We start from the raw sequence: 23070 nt of genomic DNA on the forward strand, positions 1-23070 counted from the left end.
ATGTGATTACTTTAAGGACTTCTATAAGTGGAATCATATCCATAGTGTGTGTGTGTGTGTGTGTGTGTGTGTGTGTGTGTGTGTGTTTTAACCATTCATCTAGAGATGGGCTGTTGGTTTGTTTCTTCTTGAGTAGGGGAGAGACTGCTACGATGCTACAGGGAACATTTTCATATACAGTAGTTCCCCCTTATCTATGGGGCATATGTTCCAAGACCCCAGTGGCTGCCTGTAACCACCGTACTGCACCCTGTATATTCTATGTACATGTTAAGGTTTCTCTTTGGCATACCTGAATTGCCAGCATCACTACTCTTGCACTTTGGGGCCATTATTCAGTAAAATAAGAAGAACTTGAACACATACACTGTGCTATCTCCACAGTCAATCTAATAACGGAGACAGCTATGCATATACAGCGTGGAGATGCTGAACAAAGAAATGATTCACATCCCAGGCAGGACAGAGCGGGAAAGAGTGAGAGCTCATCGCACTACTGAGAACGGTGCACAGTTGAAAATTTATGAATTGTTTATTTTGGTAAGTTTCCATTTAGTATTTTTGGACAATGGTTGACCGAGGGTTACTGAAACTGTGGCAAGTGAAACAGTGGATAAAGAGAGACTACTTATACATCTCGGTACACGTGTAGAATACATCCTAGACATATTGGGATTTTCAAAGTCTACAAACATTTGGCATGAACCTAAAAGTTTATGCCATGCGTTATTACCACTAACAGTGTATGAAAGCACCAATTCTCAATGCCCTCACTCATATTGGCTATTAAAGTTTTTTCAAGAACAGATTTAATTGGTCGATTCTTGTATGTGTGCCCTGCCAGGGATCAAACCCGCATCCTTGGCATATTGGGACAATGCTCTCACCAACTGAGCTACCCGGCCAGGGCTCAAGAAGAGATTTTGTTAAAGGTGTGATGTAAATAAAAATGTATTCTTGCAAATGCTGGCAACATTGTAGAACAGTATCTAAATCGACAATTTCTTATAAAAAATGTGCAGCCACTTTCACAATCCCGAGCACATTCACATTTGTGGCAGCAGCCCAAGCTCCTGAGCCATTTTTCCCTTGACAAGTATTTTGAAAGAAATATATTGTTGAGGCCACTCCTGTGAGAACCCTTTTTAATTTTTGTTAACAGGTAATACTTGCACATGGTTCAACGTTCATTTGCTTTGGAAGGTCATTCAGGAAGTAGAATCCAGAGGACTTGATGACTGGGTGTGTGAAAGAAGGAATCGGGAGGACTATGTGGATTCATGGATGGTGTCCAGTTTTCCAGCTGGAATAGCAGGGGGACAGTGGGGTCCTGCCTGGGAATAAGGCGTAGACCCTGGGGAAGGCTACGGTGCCTGTGGATCCTGTGGGTAGCATCTTGATCATACGCAACTGATGAATTTATCCTGAGGTTAAACCTTTCTCCTATTCTTGTGTCCACTATCTACGGGTCTCCCTTTTGGCAATCAGGGCACCTGGGAAGCTGGGATTCGTCATCAGGAGGCTTCGAGGTGAACAGAGAAGGTCTTAAAGGAGATGGGTGATCCTGTGAGACATTTCCTTCTGACTATGGAGAAGCCAAGGTGGTAGCCCGGGAGCATTTGCCAGGCTCTGGGCTCTGCCAAACTCCTTCCGCGCAGCCATCACCCTTTCATTCTCTTAGCAATTCTTTTGCGTTAGGTAAGATCCCTTCCCTTTTAGAACAAATAGGACTAGACGCAGCTAAGGTATATTGAGTGCTTACTATTTGCCAGGCACTGTGGTGAGCATTATTCATAAACTATCTGCTTAATCTTCACTACAATAAAGTAGATCTTCTCAAGAAATTCCCTTTACAGATGAGGAGCCTGCTGGAGTCACACAGCTGCTAAGTGGCAGCACCAGAATTTAAACCCAGTTCTGGCTGCAACTGCTTTTGTCTGACGGTCTCTACTATCTCAGGTGTGTTTCTCTCCCCGCCGCCGCCCCCCCCCCCTCCCCCGCCCCAGCTCCTGGCAGACAATTCCTTCTTCATGAATGCACTTTTAATCTACACATAGCACTACACAACTGATTACACTTCGTTTGATTAGGTTATATACAATCCATGCCGATGACTCAATTCTGCTTTCTTGAAACCATCTGAAGTCTCATCTTGATTGCATTCGTGTGATTCTATTTTCTCCAGCACTTCCAACTCAGCTGACTTCAGGGTTCCAGGTAAAGACACAGAAAAGGGCGCCCCAGGAAGGAGCAGAATTCCCGTTTATGGCAGACCCCTTCCTTCTGGGCAGGCCCATGGCTCCTGCCTCCAGACCTTCCTTTGATCTTGGAGAGGCTTCCTGTACCTGGCCCCACAGTCTTGTTGGCTAAGCTGGCCAGGTATGCTCGAATGCTGCTGAGACTCAAGATGGAGCCCTGCAAAACTAGGCAAAGGTTTTCCCAAAGGTTAGAAATTCTTCCAAACAATCAGGTGAGCAACCTCCCACGAGGAAATTACCGGCCACGCTTCCAGACATTTCTTTCCTCTGTTGTTTACTGTGAGTGTGGGTCTAAACCAGCCGTGGGCAAACTACAGCCGCCGGCCAGATCCGGCCCATTTGAAATGAATAAAACTAAAAAAAAAGAGACTGTACCCTTTTATGTAATGATGTTTACTTTGAATTTATATTAGTTCACACAAACACTCTATCCATGCTTTTGTTCCAGCCCTCTGGTCCAGTTTAAGAACCCATTGTGGCCCTCGAGTCAAAAAGTTTGCCCACCCCTGGTCTAAACGATGAAAAATAACTGAAGGCCAATTTTGACCTTAGCCCTACATATTGGACCCATCCTATAACAACTTTTATTTTTTTATTTAAAAATAATACTGAGTTCAGAGAGGAAAGGAGAGGGAGAGAGAGATAGAAGTATCAATGATGAGAGAGAATCATGGATCGAGCCTGCAACAGGGCATGTGCCCTTGGCTGGAATCGAACCTGCGATCCTTCAGTCCACAAGCCGACACTCTCTAGCTACTGAGCCAAACCAGCCAGGGCCCGTAACAACTTTAATAAGCGGGTATTGCCCTTTTCAATTTGCTGCTTTTCTACTGCAGTTTGGATGAACTAGGCCTGAACATCACACAACTTAATTAATCCTTGTTGGCAACCTGAGCTTCAGCTTGAGATTTTCACTCCTAGGTTCTTATTTACTCTCATCATTCATTTAAAATGGCAAACCATAACAACAAAAACTGAAGTGAACGCAACGATAAGCAAGCACCAAGCGAGGCTTGGAATACTTTAAGTATGTTAAAAAGCTTTTAACTCTCGCCACAGATGCTGGTTTGGGGGTTTCCTTGGGGAGCACTAACAACTTTCTCAAGTACCAATTTACCCAAGGCCAAACCCAGCGGAATCCTGTAACGTGCGGGAATGTGAGAGCAGGAGGCGGCCCGCCTCTGCAGAGCTCTCGTCTCGCACAGCGCACTTTATTTAAGCATTTCCTCCATCCTTACGTTACCTTCAGCACAGCACGTCTTTGCTTTTTTCCATAATTACATTATCTTGAAGGCACTGCATAAACGTGGTTTTTTATTAAGCTGGTCTATGGGGGGTGGGTGAAAGGGAATGTCTTCCAACGTCCTCCGGTCCCAGAGGAGTTCAGAAAAAATAATTCAAGGCCCCGGTGGTGGCAGGGATCTCGGGCAGGGGCGTGTGGACACGTGGTCGGCAAGAAACGAATTTAGGTCTGGTCTTCCCACTGCTGTGATTTTTTGTTTTCCGATTCTCAAAATAATGTATGCTCGTTGTCAAAAACATTTGTAACATTCAGAGAAAAAGTAAACAACTCGCAATCGGTGTGATTTTGGGGAGTAAACCGTTCGCTGTGGGAAAGCGATGGAGAGGAGAGGACACATTAGGTCTCTGGCCCGGAACACCGGGCAGCAGGGTACCCGATGGACGGATTCAATCGGGGTTCGGAAGGCCGGCCACCCCGGGGCCCAGGGCGCAGGGCCACCTCCTCTCCGCCGCCTGCGCGGCGACTGGCGCCTCCCCGGCGGGGCTGCCGGACTCCGTCGCCCGGCTCCTACGGTCCCCTACGCGGAGACCCTGCCCGGGGACCTGCCCCGTAAGTGTCTACCGACTGAAAATAGATGCCGAGTCCGTCCCCGGCCCCCCCCCCCCCCACATCCTCCCCTTTAAAGGGAGCCACCGAGCGACTCCGGGGGGAGTTTGCGGAAGCGCCAGCCGCGGTCGGGCCTGGGCGGATCCCGCACGGGCTGGCCCCGCCCCCGGCCCTCTCCCCCATTGTGCGAGCCGCTCGGCCCAGGCCCCGCCCCCGAGGGCCCGGTCCCGCCCCTTCTCGCCCCCCCCTTGGCTCATTTCCGGCCGCCGCCGCTACCGCTAGCCCGTCAGGAGGGTTCGGCGGAGGGAAGAAACAACAGCCGCCATCTTGTTTGTGTGCTAGGCCGGGGGGAGCAAGGGAGCGGGCCAGCGGGCCAGCGGGACGCCGGGCTGCGTGCGGACTGCGGGAGCCAGAGCGCGGAGGGGCGCCGGGCCGGGGAGAGGCGGCAGGGGCCACGACAGTAGCGGGGGGCCCGGGGCGCACGAGCCGAAGCGACCGACCCCGAGCCCCCTCCCGCCTGCACACACCCCCACCGCGGCTCGGGAGCCGGGCCGGCGTCGACGCCTAGGGGGGACCATTACATAACCCCGCGCCCCGCGGCGCCTTCCCCGCCGCCGAGGGCGGCCCCGAGCGGAGCCCGGGGGGCGGGCGCTCCCGGCACCTGGCCCCGGGGGTGGGGGCCGGAGCGGCGGCCGTATTTATCTTCCGCGGGCGCGGAGGGCGAAGGAGAGCGCGGAGCGAGCGGAGGCTGCCTGCGCCACCGCCGTCGCCGGCCTCCTCGGTGGCTCGGCGTCCGCTCGGGCGGCGGCGCTGTTCGGCTCGGCCCTCTGGTCGGGGAGCTGCGCGCCCGGCGTCCTGGCCGCGCCTCCGCCGCGCGATGTGAGTCGGCGGCGCCAGCCTGGCTCTCGGCTCGGGCGAGCTCCGTGGGGCCATTAGGAGCCGGTGCGGCGGCAGGAGAGTCGGGAGGGTGGGGGCGCAGGTCCGGGAGGGGGCACCGGGAGGAGGTGAGTGTGCCTCGTCGCCTCCTCCTCTCCCCCCCTTTCGCCCCCGCCTCCTGGTGGCGATGAGAAGGAGGAGGACAGCGCCGAGGAGGAAGAGGCTGATGGCGGCGGCGGAGCTCCGAGGGACCTCGGCTCGGCGGGGACCGGCCGCGGCGGGCCGGGGACTGCGCCGCTAGAGCCGCGAGTCGTCGGGAATCGGCCGCGGCGGAGCCGCTCGGCGGATCGGTGTGCGCCCTCCTCCGGGCCTGCGCCAGGCCCGGCCCCTCGCACTTGCCCTTACCTTTCTGTCGGGTCCGCATCCCTTCCCAGCCACCGCGGCCCGGCAGCGAGAAAAAGGAACTTCCCCCAACCCCCCTCGGGGGCCGGCGGAGCCCCCCGAGCCCACCCCGGAGAGCGGGGCGGGGACCCCCTCCGAAGAAGAGATTTCCCCGGGATTCTCGTTTTCTCGCCTGGATCTCCGAAAGAATTAAAAATGGCCGAGAATGTGGTGGAACCGGGGCCGCCTTCAGCCAAGCGGCCTAAACTCTCATCTCCGGCCCTCTCGGCGTCGGCCAGCGATGGCACAGGTTAGTCCCGGAGCCTCGCCTTGCACGTTCCCTTTCATCTTTTCGGCTCCGTGCACCCTTATTCTTCTCTCTGTGTGTGTTTTCCCCCTTTTCTTTCTCCTCTTAGTTCTCTCTCTCTCTCTCTCGATTAATTTTAAAGGTGTTTGAATGAGCTGGTCGAAGACGTCCAGTCGCCCAACCATTTTCTTGGCTTCCTAATACATTCGTTGCAACATTATGTCATATCGGTGTGTGTTCTGGAATTGCTATAGAGATGGCCTTTATTATTGCTCCCGTGCTCTTTAATTTTGGAAATGCCAATGCATTTGTGTGTAAAGGTTTTTTATACAATTTCACTTTTTTAATTTTGTTGGTGGCAAATGAGGAATTGCAAATCTTTCCTCCTTGGTTTCTCTTACTCTGTTTCCACTACTTTTCACTCTTCCTTTTCAGTATTTTCGTTGCACAACATTTTCTGTTGAGAAGGAGGGTGTAAAAAAAAAAATAAATCTTTGTTTTATTTATTTATGTGTATGTGTTCCAGGATTTCAGGTTTGACGTGAGGTTTAACGTCAAATGTGAAATTTGGTTTGAATTATTTTACCTACCATTCTTAGCTTTTTTTTTTTTTTTTTGCTTTTTTTTTTGGCTTTAAGAGTCAATATGGAGCGCAGTTCATTTTACATCTTCCATTCTTTGGCTTAGGACCGAAATATCTGAAACTCTGCGTTTTCAAGTTGGGAGAGAGAGGGATATTTTATTTGCAGTTTGTAGTCACTTTCTCTTTGGGGTGGGGAAGAAAAGAGATAACTGATTTTGTGGAGTGAGTTACTTGGAAATCAAGATAAGAAATGGAAAGAGTCCCAATTGTGGACTGCAAACATGAATTGATCGAACATGTTTGAAATGTGCATTAGGCTTAGCATCTGCGCGTTTTTACCTTTTTATGCTTTAAACATATTTGGAGATTTCTGTTTAAAAAGCTCTACGAATTCTTTACTTCACTCAGTTGTGGACTAGCCCTTTCTCAAGAGATAATTCAGGGAGACTTTCTTCCATCATTCCTTCCTTGCAGTTAGTTTGGTGCTATCCTGGTGGCCACCGACCTTTTTTGCTGTCATAGTTGTTTGAGGTGCCAGGATAATGAAGAGGAAGAATGGCCACCTGACAGTCCACAAGATGTTCCCCCTTCCCAGGAGCATCTCTCAGCTCCCCAAGAACAGGCTCAGCGTCATCCCTCCATCCACCAGTGAGAGTGCTTAATGGAGTTAAATGGACCCTTTGAATTTGTAGAGAACTTCTAAGCACGTTTCTAAGTAGGCTTCATTTTAAAGGGTGAAAATGTAAGGAGACAGCAAATGCTTTCGTTTCTTTTGCTTTTATATGAAAGATAACCTGCACAATTTAAGGATTTTTGCAGAGTTCCTCTACTTTTGCAGAGTTCCCATTACTTCAGGATTGTAACATTGGCAATGCATGAACTTTGATCTGTCCTTATTCCTGTCGTCTTCAGGGATTTTTCTTAACCTGTCTTTTTTTCTCAACTCATGCACATAAATATTGTATTCCTTTGCACTTATTAAAGTCACTCAGAAATTCTTATAGATTACTATTAGACATGTTTTCACGTATATATTTTTGGATTGTTTCTTTAATTTTTGTGTAATGTGGTAATGGATTTTACATTTGAGTTAGCCAGTGACTTGGGACATTTTAGAAAAAAACTTCTTTTCTATGCATTATTTTGATGTCTCCTTATTTGAGCAGCTTAGTCTTGGAGTAATGCAAGGCCTGAAAAGAAGGCTCTGCTCAACTTCCAAACACCTCTGTTCAGTTGCACTACTGCGTTCTCCATACTTGATCTGTGTAGTTGGTAACTTCAGCTAACTCATTCTGGGATAGTGTTTCACATGTCTGTTACACAGAAACTATTTTGCTACTTGATATATCTTTGAATAGTTGAGTCCTAAATGTATCAAGTGGGTTTTTATAATAAAAAAACTCTCAACATGGAGATTAACTCAGTCTTGGTACTTGTTTATTTTTGTTAGCTTTCTCTAAATTTTATTGTGAAGGTTGGTTCCCACCCACCCCCCAAACACCCCAAGTCCCCCAATTAAGATTCTGTTCCAAGATTTTTTTTGTTCATTTTTAAAATCTTAATAGTCTGGGTTTTGTTTTGTGTTTTTGTTACTGTTGTAGGGGTGGGGAGGCAAGTGTCAAGAAAATACTGTCCCCCTGTGAACTTTAAGTTGGTTCCCATTACATTTTTATTTTTTTTGTCCACTAGTGTGTAGTATAAGTTTGCAGGCAACTTCTAACAGAGATACTTCACTTTTAACAACTTTAAAATTTCAAACTTGTAACTTCTACATTTTGAGTTCTGAGTTGTCACCTAGATATTTTATAAATGTGAAAGCAAGTTGTTCCTTATACTTGGTTGTGAATTTTATCCAGAGCTGGTCAAAATGATGCCATAATTCTAGACCTCAGAAACTTTTTTTTTCTCTTAATAGTATTAAGTAGAACTACCAAGAGTTTGCTTGTGCCAGTTTTATAGGACGGAAGACTAGAATCTAATTGGGTTGACATTCGAAAGCATTACAAAACAAATTAGCATAGGACTGGTGCAGAATAAAAATGTGTTACTCAACGATTGTTCTAAAAAATGTCCAGGTTGATTCAAATAACTTGAATTAAGTTTTCATGTGTTGGAATGAGGAGGAAGAGATTTATTTTTTAGCTTTTGCATCTTTATGTTCCTGTTTCAATATTTGCACTTGAGTCATTAAAAGTTTTACTTTACTATGGTTAGGTCGGAACTATTTGATAAATCAAATGACTTATTCTCTCTCCTCCCCCCCCCCCCCAAAAAAAAAGATCATAAAAGCCACTTGTAAAAAAATTTTGGTACAATTATTGACAGAAAAGATAACAGGTAAGTCCTGGAAGAATTTCTTGAACCTATTTCTAATAATAACCTGAGTGATGGGAATGAGGAGGATTACATGTTGCCTTCAGTGCACACTGGACATGTTCTGTCACTGCTCTGTAAACACTTAATGCTGTATGCACTGAAAGAACAGACTCCGAAAATATGGGTGACAGCAACAGCACTAGGATCTGGCATACTAAGTAGGCAAAGATCTTTCTGGTCCCTACTGTGTACTCCCATGTCAGAATTGGCTTGAGTTTCATGCCTGTTTTTCATTTTAAAGGCACAGGACAGCTAGAATGTAAAATATACTGCATTTTAAATATATATATATATTTTTATTGATTTCAGGAAGGAAGAGAGAGAGAAGCATCAATGATGAATCATTGAGTGGCTGCTTTCTGCACACTCCACACTGGGGATTGAACCCGCAACCCAGCATGAGCCCTGACCAGAAATCAAACCATGACCTCCTGGTTCCTAGGTCGACGCTCAACCACTGAGCCATGACAGCCAGGCTAAAATATACTGCATTTTAACCACTAGAATGTACACAATAGAGAAGTGGCAAGGATTTTTTTTTTTTTTTTTTTTTTGTAGGGAGTGAGGGTGGGGGGTGGACGTAAGGGGTAGGGAGAGAGGAAGAGAGGGAGGGCCAGGGAAAAATCATTGTGAGAGAGAGAGAGAGATAGATATTAATTGGTTGCCTCTCACATGCACCCATCTGCATGCCCAGATGGAGCCTGCAACCCAGGTACGAGCCCTTGACTGGGAATAGAACCTAAGAGCCTTCCCTGCAGGGGCCAACACTCTAACCACTGAGTAACACCTGCCAGGGCGTGGCAAGGATTTTTTAAATGTCCATTTTACTTCCTCAAAATACCATTGTATATTAGTCGCTTATCATCCTAACCAATGTTTTCGGTGGAAGCCATTTCTTTTTTCAGCTCTTAAACCTGCCAGATTATGTTTTAGTTTTTACACATTAATGTTTACATTAGAGTTCTGCTTCTGGAGTTTTTCAGTTATAGCTCTTTGACCCAGTGAGATATTGCTGTTAAAATTAAAGTGCAAGACATTTTACCAAGTGCCTTGAACTCTGGCAGTTGCTTATTCTCAAAGCTTTGTAAGTTCATTTATAGGGCTTCAGGAAGGCTATCTGTGCTTGATGTGAGGTAAAGTGCCTGTTGTTAAATTGTAATGTCGTCTATGTGTTACAACATGGGTGCCCTTTCCAGCGTAAGTTCATGTTCTGTTGCAGAGGTAAGAAAGGTATTGGCATATCCAGTGAATGGATGATGGGGATGGAGGAAAGGGTTCCTGTCTTGGTTGCCTTTTGGTATTTTCTGTTCTACTTTGCTTTTCTACCTTCTCCTAGTCTAGTCTATAAAAAGGGTGAAGGGTGTGTGATTAAAACAATAAATTGAGAATTGGTGCCTAGTGTTGTTTGTAGGGGCATTAAGTGATAAATAAGAAAGGAAAAAAATAGCAAAAATGTTGCAGCTATAGTGGGAATGTAACTTCCTGGTATATTTATAAAAGTATTTCAGGAGTTAATTCTGCTAAACACCCATCAATAATGGAAAAATAAGACATGCTTCTTTAGTGGGCTTTTTTTGTTGAGATTTTAGGGTTCTCTCCTTTTAGAGTTTTTGAAGTTGAATTTTTTTAGTGTGGCTTACATTAGAAAGATTAATGAACCATGGCCAGGTAACTCAGTTGATTAGAGCAGTGGTTGCCAACTGGTGGTCCGTGAGGTCCGAAAGGTTGGCAACCCCTGGGTTAGAGCATCATCCCATATACCAAGGTTGTGTGTTCCATCCCTAGTTAGGGAACATGAAAGAATCAACCAATGAATGCAAAAGTAAGTGGAACAAGTTTCTCTTTCTCTCCCTCCCTCCCTCGCCCCCTTCCTCTCTAAAATCAATCAATAAATTTAAGAAAAGAAATTAATGAGTAAGATAAAACTTAAATTATGCCAAGTGTAAAATTTTTACAATACTGAATTTTGCCAATGATTTTTTTTTTCATGTGATGGATGGTAGTTTTGAAATTTTCATGGGAATTTTTTATTCAGTTCTCAAAAAAAGGTTTAAGAGAATAAATATTAATTGAGGTGTTAAGTCTCTTCTAAACAATTTGGATCTTACTTGCTTTTATATGTAGATCTTTTTAGATAAATGGCCAGGAAGGTAATCAGAAGCAATTTAAAGTTGAGAGAGAGAGAGAGAGAGAGAGAGAGAGAGAGAGAGAGAGAGAGAAAGAGAGAGAGAGAGAGAGAGAGAGAGAGAAATTAAAACTACTGAAAAAAAAAGTGAGTGGTTAAAAGATTGGGTTTTGAAGTCAGACTACGTACTAGAGTTCAGGTCCCAGACCTGCCTTTATTAACTAACTGTGAGCCTTAGGCCAGTTTCTTAACTTCTCTGTATTAGCTTCCTCGCCTGTAGTACCCACATTATCGTATTGTGGCAAGGAATAAGGGAGAATTCTCTTTATCATATGCTTAAGATAGTGCTTGCTGTAGCATAGTATGTGCTCATTAATTGTTAACTGTTTTTAAATTAATAAAATATGGTAGATTTTAAAAACTTTTAAGATTTATTGATTTTTATAGAGAGAGAGGAAAGGGGGGAGAGAGGAAGATTGATTTGTTGTTGCACTTTTTTATGCATTCATTGGTTGCATAAAACTTTGGCATATCAAGACGATGCTCTCTAACTAATTGAGCTACCCAGCCAGGGCAGTGGTAGACTTTTTAATGACTATATAGAGACTAGAAAAAGAAAGCCAAGTGCATGAAGTTCAGAGGGTAGTCTTAGAAGTAAGGCTTATGGTACAGAGTTAGTCTATATATCACCTACTCAGATTAAGTTTTTTGAGAATATAAGAATGTGGCAGCAGAGATTAAAATAAAAGTACTACATATACTACTGTCACATAGGATGTCTTGTTTATGTAATTGAAATTAAAAATCAAAGTTTTAAGACATAATGATAAATCAGAAAACAGATTTTCTTGGAAATGCTCACGATAATGGCTTTTTGCTAAAGAATTGTGTGGTTGAGCACTATTTTTTCTGTTACGTATTTGCTTATCTGGGTCTTAAAAGAATACTTTCTTATAAAGGAGGAAGGAAAGTAGGAGCAGTGCAGTGCTTCTCAAATTTTTTTTTACTACAAGAACTACATTTTGCGTATAAAAATAGAGACCCTGTCTTAGCAAGTGAACACATAATACCCTTACTATTTGTAATATTTGCATTTTTATTTGTAATAATTGCATTTCATAGTTGTGACCCACTATATTGAGTTCTTGCCCCTCTATTGGCTTATGACCCACAACTTGAAAAACACTGGCTTAGAAAAGTTGACAAGGTAACAGTTGTCCTGTATTGGACCAACATTTTCTCTGTTCTAGGTATTTGTCTTCAGTACAGGGAATACTCTGATAATCCAGGCAGGCAGACCCTTCCTTCCTGTAACCTATAGATAGGGGAGGAGAACAACATTCAAGTCTGATGTGACCAGCATTGTACGTACTTGGGAAGTACAGTGTATATTGGGAGAAACAGGAAGACCTAACCTGTAATTACTATTAATCTGGTGGCTGTCTTTGAGGAATTGGTGTCTGATCTTGGGATCTGAAGGATAGATATGTGGTTAGTAAGAGCGAACCAAGCTGGGAACAAGAGAGTATGGCCTGTTCAGATTCCCAAATGTCCGGAGAGATGAACAAGGGGCCAGTTATGCAGAGCTTATAATGCTTATTGGAGTTTAGACTTTCCATTTTAGCTCTTTTCTTTTCTTTTCTTTTCTTTTCTTTTTTTTTAAAAATGTGGAACACGTCACAGGATTTGCTGGACAGCCTTACGCAGGGGCCATGCAAATCTCTCTTCTCTGTATCGTTCCAATTTAGTATATGTGCTGCCGAAGCCAACACTTAGCTCTTTTAAATGAATGGAGCAGTATTGTACCTTAGATGATTGACTAAGTGAGGAATTATTTGGATAGGAAGAGGGAAAAATATGAAGCTGAGTGACCAGTGAGATGCTTGTATTAGGTAGGATTCTAGCTGTGATGAGGGTGGCCTGGATTAGAAGACAGAAAGAAGTGAAAAAGATTTGAGGGAAGGTGATGGTCAACAGAACTTAGATGTTAGGATATTGCAGTGGAGGAATCAAGAATAAGTTCCAAGTTTCACGTTAGGGTAGCTGGATTGATAAGGATGCCATTTACTAAAATAGCAAACATAGGAAAAGAAGTATTTATGTGTAGCCATGGGAGTGGGGTGGTTATGATGAGTTAAATTTTGGACCTTTTGAAGTTGTGTGATTTTCCTAAATTGAGTAGTCACTGTTTCTATTTGGTATGCCTTTCTTTTATTTCAGCCAACAAACATTTACTACTCACCAAATTTTAGGCACTCTGAATTAAAGATGAATTAAAGTGTAGTTTCTGCTCTCAAGTCCTTTAGGATGTGGTGGGGTTGGTATACATGTATACACAATTTTCCCATAAATTATACTCTGGTAAGTTTTTTAAAATAATCTGAATAAAGGCAGAGAATAGGAATTATTTCTAACAGTGTGGGTTTACTGTATTTGGGAAAAACTTTATAAAGAAATGGGGCTAGAAGAGCTTGAAGGGTAACTTTTTCATAGAAGTAGGGAAAGTTGGATATTTCAGGTGGAACGAATACAAGTGATTCTTTTTTTATTATTGAAGATGTAGTCATTGATTTGAGAGAGAGAGAGAGAGAGAGAGAGAGAGAGAGAGACATTGATAGATTGCCTCCGAGAGGGAGGGGGAGAGAGAAAGAGAGAGAGAGAATGAATTGATTGATTGATTGATTGATTGATTGCTTCTGGCACGTGCCCCAACAGGGAATTGAACTTGTAACCTAGTTATGTGCCCTGACCAGGAATGGAACGGACAACCTTTTGGTGTACAGGACAATGCTGCAACCAACTGAGCCACCCAGTCAGGGCCAAATACAAGTGGTTCTTATATGACTGGACTATAGACTGTATGGTAGAGTGTTTTTTTGTTTTGGTTATTTTTTAAAATATATATTCTTTATTGATTTTTTTACAGAGAGGAAGGGTGAGGGATAGAGAGCTAGAAACATCAATGAGAGAGAAACATCGATCAGCTGCCTCCTGCACACCCCCCTCTGGGGATGTGCCCTCAACCAAGGTACATGCCCTTGACCAGAATTGAACCCGGGACCCTTTAGTCCATAGGCTGACGCTCTATCCACTGAGCCAAACCAACCAGGGCAGTAGAGTGTTTTAGTGGGAGACAGATTGAAAAGGATGTTGGGGTCCTTTTATGAAAAAACAGGCTAAGGAATGTGACATTCATCTTACCATCAGGATAGAAATCTATGAGCCAGGGGAGTGACATGGTCAGGGAAAGTGGAGAGAAGAATTGTGGTGATGGTGTACAGAATCAGTCGCAGGAAAAGATCCTAATGGCAAGAGGACCATGGGTACGTCATTTATCTCTTGAAATGCATTTATCATTTGCTTTTGCAGTTTTTAGTAAATTGTAATTACCAAAGTGAATTTTTTTAAGATCCAAGTTTTGCCTTGGCCTGGCTGCTCAGTTGGTGGGAGTGCCATCTGGTGCACCAAAAGATTGCGGGTTCAATCCCTGGTCCAGGCGTGTAGTGAGGGCAACTCATCAATATTTCTCTCTCACATAATGTTTCTTCTCCCCCACCCCTCCTCCCCCCCATCCCTTCCTTGGGTGAGGATTTAAACATATCCTTGTGTGAGGATTAAAAAAAAATGCAAGTTTTGTTTACCAGTTGTCATAATTGTAGAATATAGCAGATAGTCCTACCAATATAGAGTTGATTATTTACAGGTTGAGTTAATAGGGTTCATATTCAATAACAAAATAGTATAATCTTAGGGAAGCCAGTGTTAGCACTAGTTACTGCAGCTATACAATGATGAATCAGTCATTTCACACTTGAGTCTTCCCTAGCAGGGGCCGTGTTCTAAGAGAACTGAGTAAGATGGGTCTTTATTTTCCCAATTGCTCTTCAACCAAAACTGTTCTGCTTTTTAATTTTATTTTTTTGTTTCCATGTAAACACTACTAAGATGATCCCGAAGGATCCTTTTGCTCTAGGTTAATAAATTTACACATTTATATGCTTTAGAATCTTTAAGAGGCATTTCATTGGTTCTTTTTTATTTTTTAATATATTTTTATTGATTTTGAGGAGGAGGGAGAGAGAGAGATAGAAACATCAATGATGAAAGAGAATCATTGATCAGCTGTCTCCTGCACATCCCTACTGGGGATTGAGTCCACAATCTGGGCATGTGCCCTGACCGAGAATCAAACTGCGGCCTCCTGGCTCATAGGTTGACACTCAATCACTGAGCCATGCCAGCTGGGTTCACTGGTTCTTAAAACAATTCCATGAGGGAGGGAGGAAGAATAAGTGTTTTACTACCACAGTTGGAACGTGACGGCTCAATGAGGTCAGCTTGAAGACGGGTTTAAATCCAGGTCTTTAGACTCCTTGAGCAGTGCCAAGTTATATACCAGTGGTTGCTGATGGCATTTAGGAATCAGAAATGCCCAGAACTTTGAGGAACAATCAAAATAGCAAAAGAGTAATGACAGTCAGTGATATCAGATTAAATAATAGGGTCTGTTTGATTGGAGGTCAAAGTATATGTGACTTTTTTTGCATAGTCTTCCAGTTTTAATCAATATAGTTAAAAGTAAATGGTTTAAAGTTGATGTAAGAGAACTTTCTATAAAGTTACTACTAGTAGCCCTGCGCACGAATCCGTGTGCCAGTAGCTCTCTGTGGGGCCTGGCTGCTCCACGCCCGCTGCCCAGAGGCCCATCCGTGGCCGGGTGCGGAACGCTTGCCTCATGACGATGCAAGCGTGTCCCCCCCACCCCCACCCCCTGGCCGCTTCATGCCTGCTGCCCAGAGGCTCTCCATGGCCAGGGTGGAACGCTTGCCTTGTCGCCATGGACACTGCCCATTCTCTCTGGGCTCCCCCCCCCCCCCCCCGGGACTGGGGGACTCGGCAGGGCAGAGAGTACTGGGTGCCGCCATCTTGTGGCTATGGGCTCTGCCATCTTTGTGACGGAGTGACCATTAATTTGCATATTACCCTTTTATTAGATAGGATAATACCCAATTAGATACAAGTAATTGTAGTATGCAGTTGTAGAATTGCTAGAAACATCTTATTCCATGAGCATATCCTAGGTGCTATAGGAAATGTAAATAATAAATGAGACCCCTATTTTTCAGATACTTATAATTTGGTAAAGAAGTAAGATGTACACAAATACTATTTAGCTGTAACAAAAGATGGAAGATACGAAGTACATAGTTGAGGTTGTAACAAAGTGAGCCATCTTGGGAATTAGGACTACTGGGACCAGTCTTTGAGTTGAAAACCTGAGTGGTAACTACAATTAGGTCTGTTGAATGTATAGGATTGCCATTAAAAAAAGAATGACCCTAAACCTTTATTTTTCAAGATCTACCAATGTAAACTCTCCTGTCTGTTTGAAAATGGAGCCTAATTGTGCAATGTGAGGTCACATGTTTTTCATAAACATAAAACAGCAACCAAGTGCATTTGCCTTTAGAATCCTTCTATATAATAAAAGGCTAATATGCAAATTGTCCCCTCAACTGGGAGTTTGACCAGGGAACAGGGCCATCCGGCCAACCGCCTATGGTCAGTCGGCCTGGACCCCACCTGTGCACAAATTTGTGCACTGGGCCTCTAGTAGGTTACATGAAAATCGTAAAGACTCTAGGGCAGCCGTGGGCAAACTACGGCCCGTGGGCGGGATCCGGCCCGTTTGAAATGAATAAAACTATTGGAAAAAAAAGACCGTACCCTTTTATGTAATGATGTTTACTTTGAATTTATATTAGTTCACACAAACACTCCATCCATGCTTTTGTTCCGGCCCTCCGGTCCAGTTTAAGAACCCATTGTGGCCCTCTAGTCAAAAGGTTTGCCCACCCCTGCTCTAGGGCCTAGAGTAAGATTTCTATATTACTGAAGTTAATTTCTCCTCAGTGAACTCTGTATATGGCTGTTCTCTACTGACATTGAGAGGACTAATAAGAATAATACAATTATTTTTAAAAAAAAATAATACAATTATTGAGGTGTTAAGAACAACGCTTGCCTCATTGAAAGTGCCTGATGAAAGTTTGCTCTTCTTATAAACCAGTCTTATTTCGTAGTAGGGTTATGATTCTATTGAATAATAATACTTCGTAACATTTTCATATTTTTAATATGTGCCAGCCAATATTTTAAATACTTCAAATATATTAACTCATTTAATCTTCACAAATATCCAATGAGTATTGAAGTAATAAGCATATGGAAGTTCTCTATCCTATTGAATTGAAATTTCCAATACATGGATTTTACTGGCCATGTAAGTATTCACAAATAACTTTCTTATTTATACAGAGTTGGAAACTAGGTTCTTCTGTATATACTTTAGAATTATCTTGTCTGGTTCCCTTAAAAACTGTAAGAATTTTTTTATTGGCACTGCATTGAATCTATTGGGGCAGAATAGATGTCTTTATGTATTACCAAAGATTTGTGCCTAGATGTTTAGGATATTATTCTATTTATTTATGTAGTCTTTACTTTCACAATTTACATATATTTTATAGTAACATATTGTTAGATTTTTTTTCTAAGTTTTCCCCATGCTATCATAAATTGTATTAAAAAAATTTTTTCTAAACATCACTGATGTACAGAAATGTAGTTTAATTTCTTTATATTTGTGGTATATTTAATCACCGTGCTAACCTCTCACTATTTCCATTTCTTTTGGATTTTCTATATTGATTTATCTCAATAAAGTTGTGTTTCTTCCTTCTCAGTTTTTTAACTTATAGTGTTTTTTTTTAATATTATTGCTTTGGCTAGATACTCTAGTACAAGATTGAATAGAAGTGGCTGTCGTGAGTATCTTTGTTTTGGTCTGATGCTAGACTACTTTTAATGTTGGTCCATTATGCATATTTGCTGTCAGATTTTAGGTTTTGGAAGAAACTTTTTATCAATTTAAAGAAGTTCCCATCACTTTCTTGATTTTTTAAAATGTGATTTGGTATTGAGTTTTATCCAGTGCCTTTCTTGTTCCACTTATTTATGCATTCATTGGTTGATTCTTGTACGTGCCCTCACCGGGGTTCGAGCCTGCAACCTTAGTGCATCGGGATGATGTTCTTCCCTAGTGAGCTACCGGGCCAGGGCCTCCAGTGCTTTTCTTACAGCCATTGAGATTCATCTTATACTTTCTTCTTCATTAATATGGTGAATGACCATCTATATACCTATAGTCTAAGGTTACATGGCAAACCTTTCCCCCTTGGATTCCTGAGATATACCAACTTGATCATGACAATACATTTTTAAGGCGCTAATGAACTTTGTTGCTTTTTTTTTTTTTTTAAGGGTTTTTGCTTCTATGTTCATGGTTTTTACTGGCCATGTATGATTTTTAGAGTAGTCTGTTTTTTTAAAGATATATTTTTATTGATTTCAGAGAGGAAGGGGAAGGGAAAGAAGAGCTAGAAACATCAATGATGAGAGAGAATCATCAATTGGCTGCCTCAGTGAGCCCACAACCAGGGCATGTGCCCTTGTCCAGAATCGAACCTGAGACCCATCAGTTTGCAGGTCGACGCTCTATCCACTGGGCCAAACCAGCCAGGGCTCTTTCTATTTTCCAGAAGTGTTTGTGTAAGATGAAGTTGTCTTTTCCTTGAAAGGTCAGGAGGACATGTCTGTAAAAACATTTAGATCTGGTGTTTTCTTTATGGAAAGACTAATAAGTGATTTATTTTCGTTAATAGTAATGGGATTATTCAGGCTCTTTATATCTCCTCCTTTTGAACTTTTTAAATGGGAAATTTCAATTCAGTAGGATAGAGAACTTGCATATGCTTATTAGTTCAAGTTACCAGTATTTTTGTGTGCCTCTCTCCCCCTCTTTTTACAACTGGTTTGAATCAGAAGTTAAACAAGGTATATCTGGTTGTTGATTCTTACTTGATAATATCTTCTCTCATTCTCTTTTTTTGCCATTGGTTTGTTGGAGAAACTGGGACATTTATCCTTTATAATTTATTTTTGATAAGGTTTGGTGAGTGTTTTATCAGGAATTCATTCATTTATGTCTCTTCAATTTTTTTTTGCATGAAGTTGATTAGTATGTTGCTTTCTCATTTTGTTTTATTTTTTCCTTAATTTTCCCAGAAGTTTATCTTTATTACTCCTTCAAAGAATCAAATTCTGGTTTGTTGATACCTTCTCAGTTATATCTCTGTCTTTCTCATGTTAATAATTAACTGCTTTTTATCTTTTTAAAAAATATGTTGCCCTAGCCGGTTTTGCTTAGTGGGTAGAGCACTGGCCTGTGGACTCAAGAGTCCCAGGTTTGATTCCGGTCAAGGGCACATGCCTGGGTTGCGGGCTTGATCCCCAGTGGGATCGAACCAGTCAGTGATTCTCTCTCATCATTGATGTTTCTATATCTCTCTCCCTTCTCCCTTCCTCTCTGAAATCAATAAAAATATATTTTTTTAAAAATGTGTGTTTTTTTTTTAGTGACAGGAAGAGATAGGGAGAGAGAGAAACATGGATTGGCTGCCTCCTGCACGCCCTCCACTGGGGATCAATTCCCCGACCTCTTGGCACAGGGTATCTTGCTCAACCAACTGAGCCACACCAGCCAGGCTGCTTTTTATCTTTGATCATCTTCCTGCTGTTCTTCTAACTTAATCATTTGGATACTTAACTTATTAATTATTAGCTTTATTTTCTAATAAAGCCTTTAAGTTTTGAAATCTAGTGTTGTTGTTACTCAGTTTCTTTTCTGATTTCCTCTTTAATTTGTCACTTAGGTATATGTATGTTTTTTTAAATTTCTAAATGGGTAGAGATTTTTATTTTTCCGTAACTGTGCAACTGTAAAAATATATTTCTTTGTATACTTCAGGGGAAAAGTAGAATGCAAAATTGCTCATAAAGTATGTATGATCCCAGTTTTGTGAGTTATGTAAGTAGAAATGATTAAGGCAGGGGTTCTCAACCTGTGGATCGCGTAGAAATGATTAAGGCAGGGGTTCTCAACCTGTGGATCGCGACCCCTTTGGGGGCCGAACGACCCTTTCACAGAGGTCGCCTAAATACATCCTACATATCAGATATTTACATTACAATTCATAACAGTAGCAAAATTACAGTTATGAAGTAGCAACGAAAATAGTTTTATGGTTGGGGGTCACCACAACATGAGGAATTGTATTACAGGGTCGAGGCATTAGGAAGGTTGAGAACCACTGGGTTAAGGTAATATATCAATATATTAAAGGTTTTTTTTGAGTAATGATATCAAAAACATTTTGAGATTTATATTTCAAAACTATTCATAAGACATCTTTTATTGCCGAAACCGGTTTGGCTCAGTGGATGGAGCATTGGCCTGCGGACTGAGGGGTCCCAGGTTCGGTTCCGGTCAAGGGCATGTGCCTGGGTTGCAGGCGTATCCCCAGTGGGAGATGTGCAGGAGGCAGCTGGTCGATGTTTCTCTCTCATCGATGTTTCTGACTCTCTGTCTCTCTCCCTTCCTCTCTGTAAAAAAAGTCAATGAAATATATTTTTTTTTTAAAAATCTTTTATTATATGTATATGTATATGTGTATATGTATATATGTGTGTGTGTGTGTGTATATATATATATATATATATATATATATGTTTTTAGAGAGGGAGAGAGAGCAGGGTAGAGGGATAGAGAGATAGACACATCGATGAGAGAGAAACATCATGATTGATCAGCTGCCTCCTGCACACCCCCCACAAGGGATTGAGCCCTCAATCCAAGCATATGCCCTGACTGGGATCGAACCGGTGGCCTCTTGGTTCCTGGCTTGACGCTCAACCGTTGAGCTACACCAACTGGGCAAGACACTTTTTATTCTTATGATGGATGGGCACATATGATTTTTCAGAAGGAACGAAATTCTGTAAAAGTCTGGACTCTAAACAAGTCCTGAGATCCTGGGACCATTTGATTCAATTAAGATATGACCAGAATGCTTAACTGTGTTGGGCATTAGGCAAGGAGTTGGTCCATAAGTGATAAGATGTGTGCTTTCTAAAAGAGAGCTACATGGGTGCAGGAGTGGGTGGGGAGGGGAGATGGCAGTGGGGAGGGGAGGGAGAGACAGACACACTATTTCAGTGCTATGATAGAGAGCTATAAGAACTGGAAGGGCACGTAAAGGAGTTGTGCTTAAAAAGCAAGATTGATTGGACCAAATAGATCATTTAAAGTGGAACCTTCTTTAAGCAATGAACTATTTTTAATGGGATAGTCAGTTGTAGAGTCAGGTATATTTAATTATTAAATACCCAGTAATGCCTATTTAATATGAAAACTACTCGGAGAATTAAAAAGGAAGAAAACTCAGCAGTAAAGAGAAAAAAAAGACAACTCAAATACCTAAATATATAAAATGAGTTAGGACTGTCAACAGGTCAACCAGGGACAGTTTTGCCCTTCCAAGAGATATTTTAGTGATACTGAGGACATTTTTGGTTGTCACAGATGGGGTATGGATACTAATGGCATTGAGAAGAGAGCGGGGATCTGTGGATTATCTTAACAATGCTCCCTTCCCTCACAACAAAGAATTATCCAGCCCAAAATGTTTAATAGTAGCAAGATTGAGAAAAACCTGGGCTAATCTCTAATTTCATCCTCTTTTTGGTGGCAGTGGGGCAGGAGTGTAGTGTGGGAGTGATTTGTGTGTTTTTCTATCCTATTCCAGCTAGATTTTGGTTAAGGAAATCTAATCTGTAGGCTGAAGTCAGGTGAAAGCAAATTCACTCAGCAGATTGAGGATCTGTTTTGTGATAGAATTTGGCAAAGAATGGTAGACAGCCCCTTGTTTCATGGAGCTCACGCTGAATGTGCTACAAATGAAGGGTCTTTTGTATCAGTTGTCTTTATTATTATAATAGTTTAAACCTTTTGTTCTGAATTCATTTGCATTTGGTAAATAATTTTAACCTCTTCTATGGAATTCTGGAATATTGTCTAACTTAATTGTACATCTTTTTTCATAACTATTAATACAAACTTTTAGCAACTCATAATGGGTGTTGTACTGAGATCTAGTCCTTTTTCCTTGGTCTTATTTAAGTACAGTTCATTAAGTGTTTAAACTTGTTGGTATAATCAAACATTCTCCTATTTTTAAATATGTAAATATCAGAAAAGGCTTTTTAGTATAACATGAAAAACCTCAATAGATAGTATTCCATAGAGTGAGGTATAAAAATGCAATGTTTATCAATAACAAAATATAAAGCAGTTTTTAATTTTGATTTTGTCTAACTATAACCATTACCTTTTCTCTTGCTTTCAGATTTTGGCTCTCTATTTGACTTGGAGCATGACTTACCAGATGAATTAATCAACTCTACAGAATTGGGACTAACCAATGGTGGTGATATTAGTCAGCTTCAGACAAGTCTTGGCATGGTACAAGATGCAGCCTCTAAACATAAACAACTGTCAGAATTGCTACGGTCTGGTAGTTCCCCTAACCTCAACATGGGGGTTGGTGGCCCAGGCCAAGGCATGGCCAGCCAGGCCCAACAGAACAGTCCTGGATTAGGTTTGATAAATAGCATGGTCAAAAGCCCAATCCCCAACATGGGAATGGGCACTAGTGGACCAAATCAGGGTCCCACACCACCATCTGCAACAGGTATGATGAACAGTCCAGTAAATCAACCTGCCATGGGAATGAACACAGGGATGAATGCTGGCATGAATCCTGGAATGTTGACTGCAGGCAATGGACAGGGGATGATGCCTAATCAAGTCATGAATGGTTCAATTGGAGCCGGCAGGGGGCGACCTAATATGCAGTACTCAAACGCAGGCATGGGAAATGCTGGCAACTTAATAACTGAGCCCCTGCAGCAAGGCTCTCCCCAGATGGGAGGACAGGCGGGACTGAGAGGCCCCCAGCCTCTTAAGGTAAGTGCAGTTTGGGTTTGTGTGCACTATCAGTATGTTTTTTAGTGTTCCAGTGTTGGAGGGAGGGGTGAGGTCAGTTCATTTATTTTTATTGTTCATATTTAATCTTCCATTGTGTAGCGTTTTCCACATATTTTTTTGCCAAGGCTCTACAAACCCTAAGCATTGTCACAAATTTTACGAAGCTCTTCTATTAAATTCAGCACAACATTTTACACAACTTATTGGTATTGTATACCTTCACAGTTTGTTCCAAATTATTGCCAGCTAATTCCTGTTCTCTCTGGCACAAGTATTAGAATATTTTCATTTTATTTCTAAACCCACTTTAGTCTTCTTAGCCTCCTTATAAAAATACAATTTGAGATAGCTGCCATTATACTGTCTTC

At 42.1% G+C, this 23070-nt stretch overlaps 1 protein-coding gene across 1 annotated transcript in view; it reads left to right on the forward strand.

Moving 5' to 3' along the window:
- Positions 1 to 5169: 5169 nt before the first annotated feature.
- Positions 5170 to 23070, forward strand: part of EP300 (EP300 lysine acetyltransferase) — a 70132-nt gene continuing 52231 nt past the window's right edge. Inside the window, exons 1-2 of the mRNA XM_081082546.1 lie at positions 5170 to 5674; positions 22062 to 22681. Coding sequence (XP_080938672.1) covers positions 5581 to 5674; positions 22062 to 22681 — 714 coding nt within the window. The 5' untranslated portion in view covers positions 5170 to 5580. The remainder of the gene's footprint in view (positions 5675 to 22061; positions 22682 to 23070) is intronic.

This window comes from Myotis nattereri (assembly GCF_964212035.1).
Source record: "Myotis nattereri genome assembly, chromosome: 2".
NCBI lineage: Eukaryota > Metazoa > Chordata > Mammalia > Chiroptera > Vespertilionidae > Myotis > Myotis nattereri.